Source organism: Cavia porcellus, unplaced genomic scaffold (assembly GCF_034190915.1).
Source record: "Cavia porcellus strain 051 isolate PalLab524CR breed Dunkin Hartley unplaced genomic scaffold, mCavPor4.1 scaffold_30, whole genome shotgun sequence".
Taxonomy (NCBI): Eukaryota; Metazoa; Chordata; class Mammalia; order Rodentia; family Caviidae; genus Cavia; species Cavia porcellus.
The window spans coordinates 37,333,591-37,347,137 of NW_026947513.1; the positions used below are offsets into that span (position 1 = coordinate 37,333,591).

At 34.9% G+C, this 13,547-nt stretch overlaps 1 protein-coding gene across 41 annotated transcripts in view; it reads left to right on the top strand.

The window, feature by feature from the left end:
- The window catches only part of Adgrl3 (adhesion G protein-coupled receptor L3), a 798,686-nt gene that overhangs the window by 431,003 nt on the left and 354,136 nt on the right, over nucleotides 1–13,547 (top strand). For all 41 annotated transcript variants that reach the window (XM_063240383.1, XM_063240357.1, XM_063240358.1 and 38 more), the window contains one exon: nucleotides 2,412–2,521. In XM_063240383.1, the coding sequence (XP_063096453.1) occupies nucleotides 2,412–2,521 (110 nt within the window). The remainder of the gene's footprint in view (nucleotides 1–2,411; nucleotides 2,522–13,547) is intronic.

A 13,547-nucleotide genomic window follows, 5' to 3' on the forward strand; every position in this document is an offset into this window, starting at 1 on the left:
TTTAAAAAATCTGTGATCAGTATAAATTTGTTTCATTTTAAATCTCAGAAAATGAAATATTAGAAAAACAAGAAATAGAATCTTTAAACTGTGTTTTCAAAATAGAGTTCATCTTTAGTGATCGTTTTGGTGGTTATACTGGATTTTATGTAAAAGTAATATTCCAGAGATTAAATCTGCCTTTCTGCCAGTGAGTTTTGAAGTGATTTGATAAAAACAATTCCAAAAATAATAACAGGATAGTGAATTATTTTGAAAAAATGATTTTTTATACAGAATAGTGTTGATACTGACTATGAAGAGATACTAGCATAGTTTTTGTGTTTGATTTTTTATACATCTTCACATACACTGATTAATTAAAGGCCTCTTGACTCCGTTTTAAGTAGGATATTTGGAAGTCACAGTGGTGATTATTTACAACGTGTTCAATTTTCAAATTTTCTCACGTATAGATAAATATCTTATGTGTAATCTGTCTCATGATGTGAAAGTTGTATTCGCTTAACTGCTAAAAACTTGTCATTTAGTTTTGAATATTTTGAAAATGGATTTTCTTTGTAATAAGGAAGTCCAGTATTGCTGTTTTTAAGACCTGTCAATACACTAGAGTATCAAACGACCTGTCTGCAGTGCATGTGAGAGGACAGCCAGGTCTCCATTCATATTACTATACAGTCCATCCTCAGCAGCAGACATCCAGTCTCTACTGAAGAACTACAGGACTGGCCGACCCTGAGGGACTGAGCTACCAAAAGCCTGTGGCCGATAAGCTTTTATTAATTGTTCAATAATAACACAATATATTTTTCAGTTTAAGGATTTACATTTTAATTTAAGGACTAAATAAAATCCTCATTATGTCTGGCAAATGATAGCCTCAAGTCAACATAACACATTTTCTACTGTGAGTCAGAGTGAGCGCTGCTCTCTCTTGTTTACACCGCCAGTATCCATGCGAGTGTGCAGAGGTGTGGCTTGCATCAAGAAATGAAACTTTTGTTTCAAAAGCAATAGGAAATCAGGCCTTGAAATTCTATCTGTGAAGTGAATCAGCAACATAAAAGAAGAAATAACTAGTGTGTTCAACTGATGTAGATCATGCTAATATTTAGGGGTCATAAACCATCATTTCTAAGTATAAAAATGTGTATTGAATTTAGGAATTTTCTAATTAAAATTTACAGTAATGAGACCACTGTGAACGAGTGTGTTTTTCCAGAGGAGTAATTAATTTTATTACATGTACTTTTCCCCAAGAATAAATGAACCCAGATGTATTTAAGTTCAATTTCCACAGAAGTGTCCAACTTTTAATTTCTACTTCAGTAGTGGTATTTAATCATTCTGTTTAGAAATTAAATATAATATTTTAAATTATAGGCTACTGACATTTATGAAGTATAATATAACCTATGAAGTTTGAGTCACTATTCAATTGATGTTAAAAAAATCTAGAAAAAATTGGCAATAGTAGGGATTGAACCCAGGGACTTACATATGCTAGAAAAGTTGTCCACCACTGAGCAGCGTGCCCACCCCATTTTCATATGAAGATGTCGCCTCCCATGTATCCCAGACTGACCTCAGTCTTCCCATCCTTCTGCAGCAGTGACCCCTCTATGATAGTGTTACAGCTGTGCCTCAACGTGCCCTGCTGGCAGTCAGTTCCTAAACATGACCTTTTTGATAGAGATAGTGCTATTATATCAATTATATAGTTAATTAACATATACCTTGTAACAGTTAAATATTAACTTCTATATATTTGGATAAAGCTGTTCAATACCATGTTTGCTACATTTAACATGAATGTCATTATAATCTGCCAGTTTTTTGCACTATCTAATGACAATCTGTGGTTATATTTTTTGATTATGAATGCAAGTGGATATTTGCTATCAGTCTTCCTGACCTGTCTTCACATCTGCAGTATCCTAAGAACCAATTTGTGTTGCTGCAAAATACTTAACATCTACCTCAAAATCCTGTTGATTCCAACCATGCGTTAGTTAATATAAGCAAACTGAATGGATTGATTTTGATGACTAGTTTTTAAAAAATATAGTACTGTAGACATTTCTTAATAAGACTAATGTCATGGAAGCATGCCGTGCACAGACCTGTGAGGCTGCAGCAGGAGGACTGCGTGTGCGAGGGCAACCTGGGAAGTCTTGATTCAAGATGAGAAATTAAGAAGGAGGTGGGGATATAGCTCAAGAGTAGAACACACCTATTTTTGCTACAGCCAAAAATAAACTGATAAATAAAATTTAAAACACGACATATTATTTCAACCAAAACCTTTATTTAAATGTATGTAACTGGACCTGAAATGTTGTAGTACTGATGAAAAGAGTGATGTAGCATTGCATAAGCTTACCTTGTGTTGTCTTTACTTTTGTTTTCAGATGCAATAACAGAACGCAGTGTGCAGTGGTGGCAGGTCCTGATGTGTTTCCGGACCCATGTCCAGGAACCTATAAATACCTTGAAGTGCAGTATGAATGTGTCCCTTACAGTATGTATCTTTCCGTACTTTTCTTCTAAGAAGGAAAAAAATTAAGTTCATTTTGCATGCATTGACAAAATACTGTCTGTAGAAACATACAAATAATCTAAATGAAAAAAAATGGAACTAAGTTCAGTTTTCTGGTGTCATAAACTCATCCCATCACTGGAAAAATTAGATCAGGCCTGCATGTTCTTCAGCACTTAAATTTAGTGATATATTTCTATGCATCGATAGCTATTTTAACACTTACATAAAGAAACGTAAAACATTTAGGAAAACATTGAGAATATTTATGCCAATCTTGCATCCTTCCAGGTTTAATCAAATAGGACGGGAAAGGAAACAATATTCTTGTATACATAGTGGTACAGAAACTAGTAAATTTTGAATTTGATAAAAAAAAATCTGAGTTTCATGTGCTGTGAGTATTCTGAAAATTAGAAATATATTCATCCAGAGGGAACAGTCTCTAAAGAAATACAAGTTATACATGATCTAAAGTACTTTTCATAATATATTGTCAACAGCCTCAAGAAGTTTGTGTTTGTAACTCTTGTGTCAGATGCAGTATAAGCCAGCCATACCTCTTTTTTTTTCCTTCAGGAATAATGAAAAATCAAACAATCTAATGTGGAACATTTTCTGACTTGCCTACCCCAAAATTTTCAAAACCTCATAAGAAAGAAATTTATCTGACTAGTTAATTATTCATGAGATTTCTAATCACTCAGGAAATCCTGTAGTCTTGTATTAGATATGCAGCTCATCCTAAAGATAGAAAACACCTGGGACCATAAACAAATCCCTGGATCCATCTCCCTTTGATGTCTCAGGAGCAAAATATCTGGGATACAGGTTTACTGTGCTGAGAGGTTAAGCTTGCCTCCTTGGTTCTTATCTGAAGAAGAGCAGACTACTCCTGAGCTGGGAAGTATATATGCTTCAGAAATACAGAGATTTGCCCAATAAGATTGAAGTGAAATTTAAAGTAATAATGAATGTAATCAAGAGAAGATTTTAATTTTGCATTATTTGTAGCATGATTGATGGGTGAAACTTCATCTCGTAAAGATTCATGCACTGATTTTTGTTGTGAAAAAGTGTAAGTGCATGGGTTTATTGAAATTTCAGCTATGTTATGTTACAGGGTTTTTCAAAAATAAAAACACTGACCTTTTATTGTTGAGCAATGATATTTTAACTAAACCAATTCGTAGGCCATGTAGTATGACAGTTATACCTGGCTTGCACAATAAGATTGTTAAGAAGCATTTTAAAAATTATACCAGAAGGTGGACCTGGTTTTTAAGGACACCTGGAAAACTCAAATTCAAGGTTTTTTTATCTTCATATTTTGAAATATAGAAGCAGAAATGAAGTGTTGGTTTGCAGACTTTATCATAATTTTTTCAAGTAAAAACCTTCATAGCTGTCTCTACAATTTCCTATATTTCATCAGAATTTCTTTGATGATCACTACTCTAAAATCCTCTGCCTAACTCATTCTGAAGTATCATTTCCTTAAATCACTTTAGTGCAAATAAGAACTTCCTCATATAGTTTTGCAAAAAGGGATTATGATTTACCACACAATTCCTTTCTTTCAGAAGTTTTCAGAGATGGGAAATTTGAGTTCTTAACCTCTATTTAGACGTTTCTCATAATTTGGAAACTTTACTGAGTGCCTTAGAAGTGTGGTCCTTATATTAAAATATTTGTCTTATGTTTTACTATATAAAAATTATAAACTGAGGTATACCCACAAACTACTTTATACATCCGTTCAGCTCATACCATTCATGCCAGGGAGATGGCTCAGCAGCACAGTGCTGCCTGGCTGGTGAAAAGTCCAAAATTTAATTTCTGGTACAACAAAAAAATTTTTTTAAATTTTAAAATGTCATAGCTTATGGCACAATCATGTTTATTTAAATTGTCTTCAAGTGTGTTTCAGTTAAAAATATAGTTCATAATTGGAACTTATTCAGTAAACATCACATAATTTTAAAATAATCCAAAAGGAACTATGAATCATGAAATCAGCTATGTTGACTCACTGAAAATAAGCGGCTGGTTCAGGGAAAGACAACCAGAAGTCAGGCAGCATGTGATTACTTGCCTCAAGGACTGTGTTGTTCAGCCAGGGTAAACCATTAAACTGTGTTGGAGCTTGCCCTTAGACCTTTCCTGATTATGGTAAATGCTGATTTAGTCCAACATTAGTTTCTTTTCTTTTCTTAAACATAAAATCACGATTTCGAAGTGCTTAATAAATTCACTGACTTAAAATCCTTTACCAACTATTGTCAATTACTGTGTGCCATTTACTACAGGGATTAAATGTTCACATATATACTATCATTGGATTGTTGTTCCATTTTGCCCAGCTGAGAGACTGTAGTATCACCATCTCAGAGAAGAGGAAATGGAAGCTCGGCGGGTTATACACGTGTCACATGCTAGACAATGGGAGAGCAAGATCTTTGTTTACCTCCCCTAACTGTTCTTAGGGTTCAACTGTATGGTTTTCTACCCATTGATTTTCCCTTCATATTTTCATGAGTTATTAATCTCATTCAATATTTAACTCATATAATTTTCATCAGTGTAACTATGGTAGATGCTGAAAGCAGATGCTTCAAGGGCCTGGATCTTTGTCTTTTTCCCTGAACTATTTATTGTTAATGTAAGTTCCTTTATTTAGAGCGGCTGAATCATTGTATTTTTTGATCATTTCATGAAGCTTTAATGCATAAACTAATGCCATTTAAAAAGGCTACCTTCATTTTAGAATGAGTCTCTTTACTAAGCAGTGACTTAAAAGGTTATTTTTCCGCCTGATGTTGTGGTACCTTCCTATAATCCAAGCTACATGGGAGGGTGAGTCAAGAGGTTTTGAAATCTGAGGCCAGGAGACTGTCTCAAGAAGAAGAAAGAAGGAAAGAAGGAAGGAAGAGAGAGACAGACAGACGGAGAGAGAAAAGAAAGAAAAGATGGCTTTTTAATTTCCTGTTTTATCTTTATGATACTGGATAGACATCCCCTTTGCGTTAGTATATGGCAAACTTCAGATTAAGGGTTTAATATTTCTATTTGAAAATACTCTTCTTGCGTTTTTGTGGGACCAGGGTCAAAGTTGTGACCTTGTGCTTGCCAACCAGGCTCTTATGCCACTGAGCTAAATCCCCAGCCCTGAAAACACTCTTATTAAATAACCTCAATAATGTCACATTTCATTTGTCATAGTAATAATAATTTCCATGTTGGATTTAAAGTCATAGACTGAGGTGTATGGAACACAGTCATATGCCACAGTTTTGGGAGTGACAGACTCCATATAAGACTGTGGCCTGTAGTCTAAAGATATAAATGTTACTCACACCTAGTACTTATACTGGTTTCTTTTCTGCATTTAGATATATTTAGATTCACTGATACTGACCATTTTTCTCTAGATGAATACAGTAACATTCTACAGTTTGGTAGCTTTCAAGCAATAGACTACAACATAACTAGGCATGTGGTAAACAAACCCATTCAATTTTGAAAGTATACTATGGCATTGACACAGTGATAACAATTACCTGACAACATATTTCTTAGTGCGTATCACCATCATTAAGTGACACATAATTATAAAAAATTATCATTTGTGGATGTTTTCGTCTTTGTATTGATATATGAGGGATATGCCATTATTATGTTCTTACTTTATCCACATTTTGTGCATGTTTTCACAGCAATGTTAATTTAAGGATAAGATTATTCTTGTTAAAAAATGTAGAAAACCAAAAAAAAAAAAATTTAAGGAAACATATTCTTAACAACAGAGCTGGGAGTTTAGCTGCATAGCACAACCACCTAGCTGGCAAGTACGAGGTCATGAGTTTGAGCCCCGGTAGCGCACCCCCCCCAATAACAAAGCATCTTAGAGGCTAAATAGATAAACATTGGACATTATTCATTTGTTTTCATAAAGGAAGTAAGATATCCAAGGGAAACTGGGTTGTTTTGCACAAGGGGATGCTCAGAGCCATGGTAGGGAAGTGCTGTAATCTGAACTACATCTGCTGCCCAATTTACAGTAATTTCAGTAGTAAATAAGTAGATAAATAACTGAACAATCACAGTTTCAAAAGAAACTTAATGACTCAAGTAATCCAACTGTCTTCTAAAAATGCCAATAGAAAAGATAACAAAAAAGTTAGTGTTTGTAAATGATTTATTGAGACTGCCTTTTTGAATGTCTTCTACTGAATTTTTTTACTCACTAAAATTATATTTAATATCTTCTTAGTCATCTACTCCTACTCCTGCTCTGTATTTTCAGACAGCATACTCTATTTCTAACAAAATTTGGGCCAGATGAATCAATACTTTCTCTCTTCCTGTCACACCTTAATTCTAGTGTGATTTTTATAGCCTCTGCATTTTTTTAAGGTTTTATTTTCCTCCTTAGTGGAGATTGTCTTTTTCCAGGAATGACCCACATACTGAAGAGATTAAACCTTACCACTTACCAGTGCTGTAGTTTTTGTTCAATTTTCCATTTTCCATTTCACTCCATCTCATCCCTTCTGGGCTGATTTGAGATGGAGACGTTGGCATCTTTAAGGGGAGTTGCCTTCCTCTAACCAGCTTACAGAGATGACTTGTGTTAGAAAGAAAACAATGTAAGTAACCACCAACCTAGAGCATTCTGAGCAAAGAATCTACTTCATAGCCTGCTGACAAACTGTTCTTCTAAAGCACACAGTTTCACGCATGTTACACTCCAAATGTGCTTGTCTTTTCTTTCTATCCAGCTTTTCTCTTGAGTTGTTTCTTCTGTTCAGAAACACAAAGCACACATTACTTGTTTGAGCAATCTTTTTTCTTACTGGATTTTCCTAAGAAACTAACGGAGGAAGTAGTGCCCAGTTTTGACAGCTACTAAATGAGTGTTTGATTAAAGCAAGCAGATAGTACTTAAGCCTTTCTCATTACTCCTATTAGGTATCTGAATATTATGTGGGCAATTATCTTTATGAAAAAGTAGAAAACCTGAATTTTATTGGAAAACTGGTATTTGCAAATAATTATGTTTTAGTTTTGTCTTTTTTACTATAAGAAAACTATATTATACTTTTCACATTTAAAACACTTGCAGACATACAGAAAATAGTAAATATGTGTTGAATGATTGAGAGGAAAAGAAAGTTAGTCAAATGGCTCCTCCAGAAGCCATTTTGTCCATTTGGCCTAGATGATACACGTAAGAGATTGTTTTTTGTAAAAAAAGACCTTATAATTCAAAGGAAAGATTTATTATAAAGATTAATATCATGTGGATTTCAATCTCTCAGAATTGCTTCTGAGTTGTAATTGTGTCCTTTGCAAATGGTCCTACGAACCACTTTTTTTGTACTATTCTTCTGTGTGCCCCCCTTTAACATTGTAAATGTCACCTTTGGTTTAAATAATACTCCTTCTGCAAGTGGCAGTTATATAAACTCTCTGTATTTAGAATAGTATTTATAACAACAGCCACTAAATTTGTCCTTTCTTATTGTCAAACCTTTCTCTCCCTCACCATATTTCTATCATTCTCTCCCAAACAATTCCTCACTTCCTCATAGGTTTTTTTTTTTTTTTTTTTTTTTTTTTTTTTTTTTTCTTTGTATTTTTGGTTTCAGGGATCGAATTCAAGACCTCGCACTGGCCAGGCATGTGCTTATACCACTGAGTTGAATGCCCAACCTCTTCCTCATAGTATTTTATACCTAACAGCTAATCTGTGGGGCTTTTGTAAGTAAGCCAATGATTAATAGTTAATTTAAAACTGGTTGATATGCAAAAATATTACACATTCATAAAAATTGCTATCATAAATGGGAACATGATTTCTTCGATATCATATTTCTAAACTCTCTTTACCTCTGCCTGGCTGTTTCATGTAGCATGGAAATGTTCTCAGTGGATCATTTGAATAGGAAACTCTGTTTTGTCTTCTTTTGTATGAACCTGTCTTGAGTACCCACTGTATATCAGGCACAAAGCTACTCACTAGGAATAGAAAACTCTGAAAAAGATCCTACCCTTGAGGAGTTCAGTCATATGTATCTTGAGGTCCCCAAAGATGTTATTAATTCAGCACAGCAACTAAACATTACATGTGACCAATGAACAGAGTAGGAACACTGATTTATGGTGGCTGATGCTTGACTGGGGTGGAGTAATACTTTGTGGCAAGCTTTTCTGGAGAAATAACCCTAAGGGGTAAGTATGAAAAAATGATGAGATTCCTCCAAGAAAATTACAGTAATTTTTGACATAAATTACTTGTGGGTGGCATGAGACAGTAAGTGAATATAAAAGTAAAATAATTTGATATTTGCATAAAATACAAGAGGAACTGAAAATGAACTCAGAAGTAGACATGGACTTCCATGTATGCTGTAGAATATAGAGAAAATAGTAAACTATTTCTGAATGGAATTGTCTGGCAGGTAAAATATATATTTGCAAACATGTGAGACACAACTATGACTAGTTTAAATGGTTAAATAAAGAAGAGATATTCTTTGGAAAAATATGAGCAATTTCTAGAATCAAAGAAAAAGAGAGATATGAGACAGAGAGAAAGAGAAACTAGGACTCCAGAAAAATAAGATCCAGTGATTTACAGAGCAAGATCCAGAGGACCAACTGGGCGTGGTTGCATGTCTGTAATCACATTACTGAGAGGCTGAAACAGGAGAGTAGCTGTAAGTTTGAGGCCAGCTGTGGCTACATAGTGAATTTAGGCCAGCCTGAACTATATAGTGAGGGCCTGTCTCAACAAAACAAAACATTTAAAGTTTTAAAGACTCTTCTTCAGGTGAAACAATAGTAAGATGGTCCCTCCAATTTAATTTCTGTACAAGCACATAAAGAGTGGGTGAAATTCAGTCTTGGAGGGTCCTTTCTGAGGAAGGAGTGCAGATTTGTTTAAGAGTGTCTGTGTGACTGGGAAGAATCACATCCCATGTAGCCTCTAAAGTAAGCACTCAGGTCAGCGGTGATGGGGCAAGTTCAGCCTACAGAGGGACTCCTGAGGCTCCCAAATTTCGAGGAGTTGTGTCTAACATGAAGTACAGAGCAGTACTGTGCCTGCTTTACTTTGGGCAAAGATAGGCTTGAGCCAAGTTGATGCGGCCCCTTTCTAGGGCACCTGTGCTTTGGTATTTGCTATTTAACTGTAGTCATTGTATTGTACCTGGTTCAGTGCAGTCATTTAATGTGTCTCCTGGCTTCTGGAGATACCTAAATTAGCAACAGTTGCCATGAGATTTGGTCCTCACTGATAGCACCAGAATTCCATCAAAGTGGATCAGGGCCAGCTCTCAGTCACTATGCTGACTGCATGTAAGATGGAATTTATGTGGATAAGGAAAATAAGAAAGACCTGAGACATTAAATAATTAAATTTAGAATAAAATACAAAAAGAAAATATTGCTGTGCACAAAAGTAATTAAGAAACTCATGGGCCTCAACTGTAATAAAATGTCACCCAAGAGAATATATTTGAAATCTGAAGGATGAGAGGGGAAGAGGGAGGTGAACAGCATGGGGAGGAGTGTTCAAAGCAGAGAGAGCAACAGCTTCAGAGACCATCAATGGAAGAGGTCCGCTTCTAATACTAACTGATGGAAACACAGAATGACTGCCTTCCTGTTGAAATGAAGCAGAGGGACTTGGAAAGCTAAGCCAACAAATAAATCTATAGCTATCATCAAGAAAGAAGCAGCAGTTGCTTCTAGGATTAACTAAGAATCTAAATATGTTTGAAGCACACAATTAAATATGGTGACATTTCCTTTAAAATATACATTGTAGAAAATATTTCATTCTATAACAGTAACATGAAAATAAACTTAGTGCCAAAAAATCAAACACCAGATAATGCCAACATCTATATAGGATTTAATAGACTAATGGTAGATTAATAATATGCAAATGTATATTTAGATACTAATTTGTAAGGAAACAAGATGAATTGAGAGCTGTGAAAAATGAATCTGATTGCCACAGTAAGGAAAATATTTGGCATAGGCTCTAAATTTTTTATAGAATAATTACAATTTTAAGAGACTAGTTTAACCATGCTTATTTTGTACTATCTAAAATAGTAAAATTATAGTTTATTCACTGAAGCCTAACTCAAAGAAGTTTTGTAAAGTGTTCAAATTGGCTAGTGCAAACATATTAGGTTAAATTATTTTGTCTTTACAGTGCATTTGGGAAGACAAGTAATGGAAACACCCGAGAGTAGGGTTTCTTCCCAAAGTATATGTTGCTGAAAATATCTCAGGCAGGTTGAACATCCCTAGTCTGAAAAATCTCAAATTCTAAATATGCAAAAAATCTGAAAATTTTTGTATGCTGATCTATGTGGAAAGTCCCACCACTTGCCTTCTATGATAGTCACAATTAGAACATGGGTACAGTGAACACAATAGATGTAATTACCTTCAGCATATGTACGTAAGGTATGCATGAAACACAAAGGAACTTCCTGTGCAAACGTACCCCATACCCAAGACATCTGATTACGTGTATGTAAATATTCCCAATCCAAAACAAAACAAAACATTTCAGAAAAACTGTACTCCATCTGTAGTAGACATCATGTGTGAGATCTATGGAATTCACTGTCCAAATAAAATTGATAAAATGCAGTGAATTAGCATTGTTAATATTTTTCATTTCAGTCGTTAACCTTATAAAACTGGAAAATTTATTCAGTGGATTTAGAAAATTCATTCAAATTTTTAAAATTTTTATTTTGAAGAGAATAAAATTAAACCAAACCAAATGCAATAAAGCGAATCAGAACAGAACAATGCAAGAGATACAGGAATTCAAAACAAGATAACAGGAAATCAACAATGGCTACCATAAAGCCTCCAGTTTTCCTCAAAATAGCTGTCCATACCATGACACACAGTAAAATCAAAGAAAACAAAACCAATCAAAACAAAAGAATGTAGGCATTGTAGGACTTCAAAACAAGATAACAGGAAATCAACAATGGTTACGATTAATCCATTCCATTATCTTCAAATAGCTGCACATACTGTCAGACACAGTAAAATATAACAAAACAACAGAATAAAGCCAAACCTAACAAAATAATGAAAACGATGCAAGAATTTTTAACAAAGATAAGGCGCCTCCACCGCTTTCACTTTCATAGTATCTATTGTGCTTTTTGGATCCCACTAACTCCTTCAGTTTTTTATGCTAGGAAATAACTTGCTGTTCACCTGATGAGTCCAAACCATTTCCCCCATGAGCGTGATCCCCAGTTGTATCTATTTACCTCCAAGACCCTCCAGATTATCCCACTTTATAGCCGAGTAGCTTTGCATTGTATGAAAATACCATATCTTTCTTAACCATTCTGTGACTGATTGACAAGTCACCCTTGCTTTTTTCTGGTCTCTTGTCATGTGGAGCAATTGTTTTCTCTCCTTTGATTTTCAGTCTATGAATTTTACTTCCAAGTGCAATGTGTTTCTTGCGTACAGTATATTGATGGATCATGTTTTTTGATCCTCTCTCCCTGTGTTTCTTTTTATCGATGAATTCAGGCCATCCATATTAATAGTTACAAGTGGCAAGTATTGGCTCACCTTTGCCATGCTATTCTGATGCTGCTGACCTCCACTTTTCCCCTGCATTCAATTGGTGATCCTCCGCTGCTGCTGTTCCTGGAAAATGGTCATCTTTAGCTCTGTAGCACTGGTTTGGTGCTCATGAGTTCTTTCAATTGTTCTTTATCCTGGAAGCATATTATTTCTCCTTTAATTTTGAAGGATAGTTTTGCAGGATGCATCAATCTGGGTTGAAAATTGTTTTCTTTCAAGATTTGAAGCACATCATCCCAAGCTTTTATTGAGTTAATAATTTGCCTTGAGAAGATTCATGATTCTGATGGGTTTTCCTTTATGGGTGATCTGGTTTTTTCCCCCAACAGCTTTTAATATTCTTGTGCTGAATTTGTTATGCTGAATTTCTTGGATTTTGATTGTTATATATCTGGGTGTAAATTTATTTTGGTTATGGCTAGTTGGAGTCTTATATGACTTGCTTATCTGTATGCCAGATCCTTTTTCTATGTTTGGGAAGTTTTCTGCTATTAGTTCTGCAAATAGTCTCTTTATATCATTTATGTTGATTTCAGCTTCTTTGCTGATATCTATGACTCTTAAATTGTTTTTCATTGTGTTGTCTTGCAGCCATTGAATTGTTATTTCCTGGTTCTTTGTTATTTTTAAAAATCTTTCATTAGTGCTAGCTGCGATCACCAGCGGCAGCAGTGAGCATGCAGGGGCAGATATAGCTGTGTCACCCTGCTCACGCTGGCTGCCTCTCATTCAAATATTTAGGTATAATGTGCAATGTAATTTAGCACTGTGTTGATCCTTATTATCCAGGCAGGCCACCCTAACCACAAAGGCCCATATAGGAAGGAAGCAGAGAGTTATTTTGGAAAGAGGAGATACAGCTGTAGGAACGAAAGCTGGACAGGGAGGCACACTAAACATGGAGAAAGGGGCCACCAGCCTCGACAGGAAGCAGCCTCTAGCAGATGTCAAGCCAACGAAGACAGTTTCTCCCTTGAGGCATCAGATTAAACACTCTTTCTGAAGCCTTTACATTTTAGCACCAAAGACCCATTTTGGGTTTTTCACAGCATGTGGTGTTGGAGGACAGTAAGTTTGTGATTATTTATCAGAGATACAATGGAAAATGAAAGGATAATATTACATTTTCTTCTAAAATGTTAGATATAGAGAAAAAATCTTTGTCTACTTAGGATATAAAATGCAAACATAGCTTTGCTTTCTGAGTAAAAACTTTAATAGATATTTAAAAAATATAAATATATATTCTAATTCATGGAGTGACTAGGTATAAGATTAAAACATGTCATTGTATCAAAAAGCTATATTCATTTTCTTTATGACTGTATTAAACTCTAGGCAAATCTAAGTCAAGTTAACA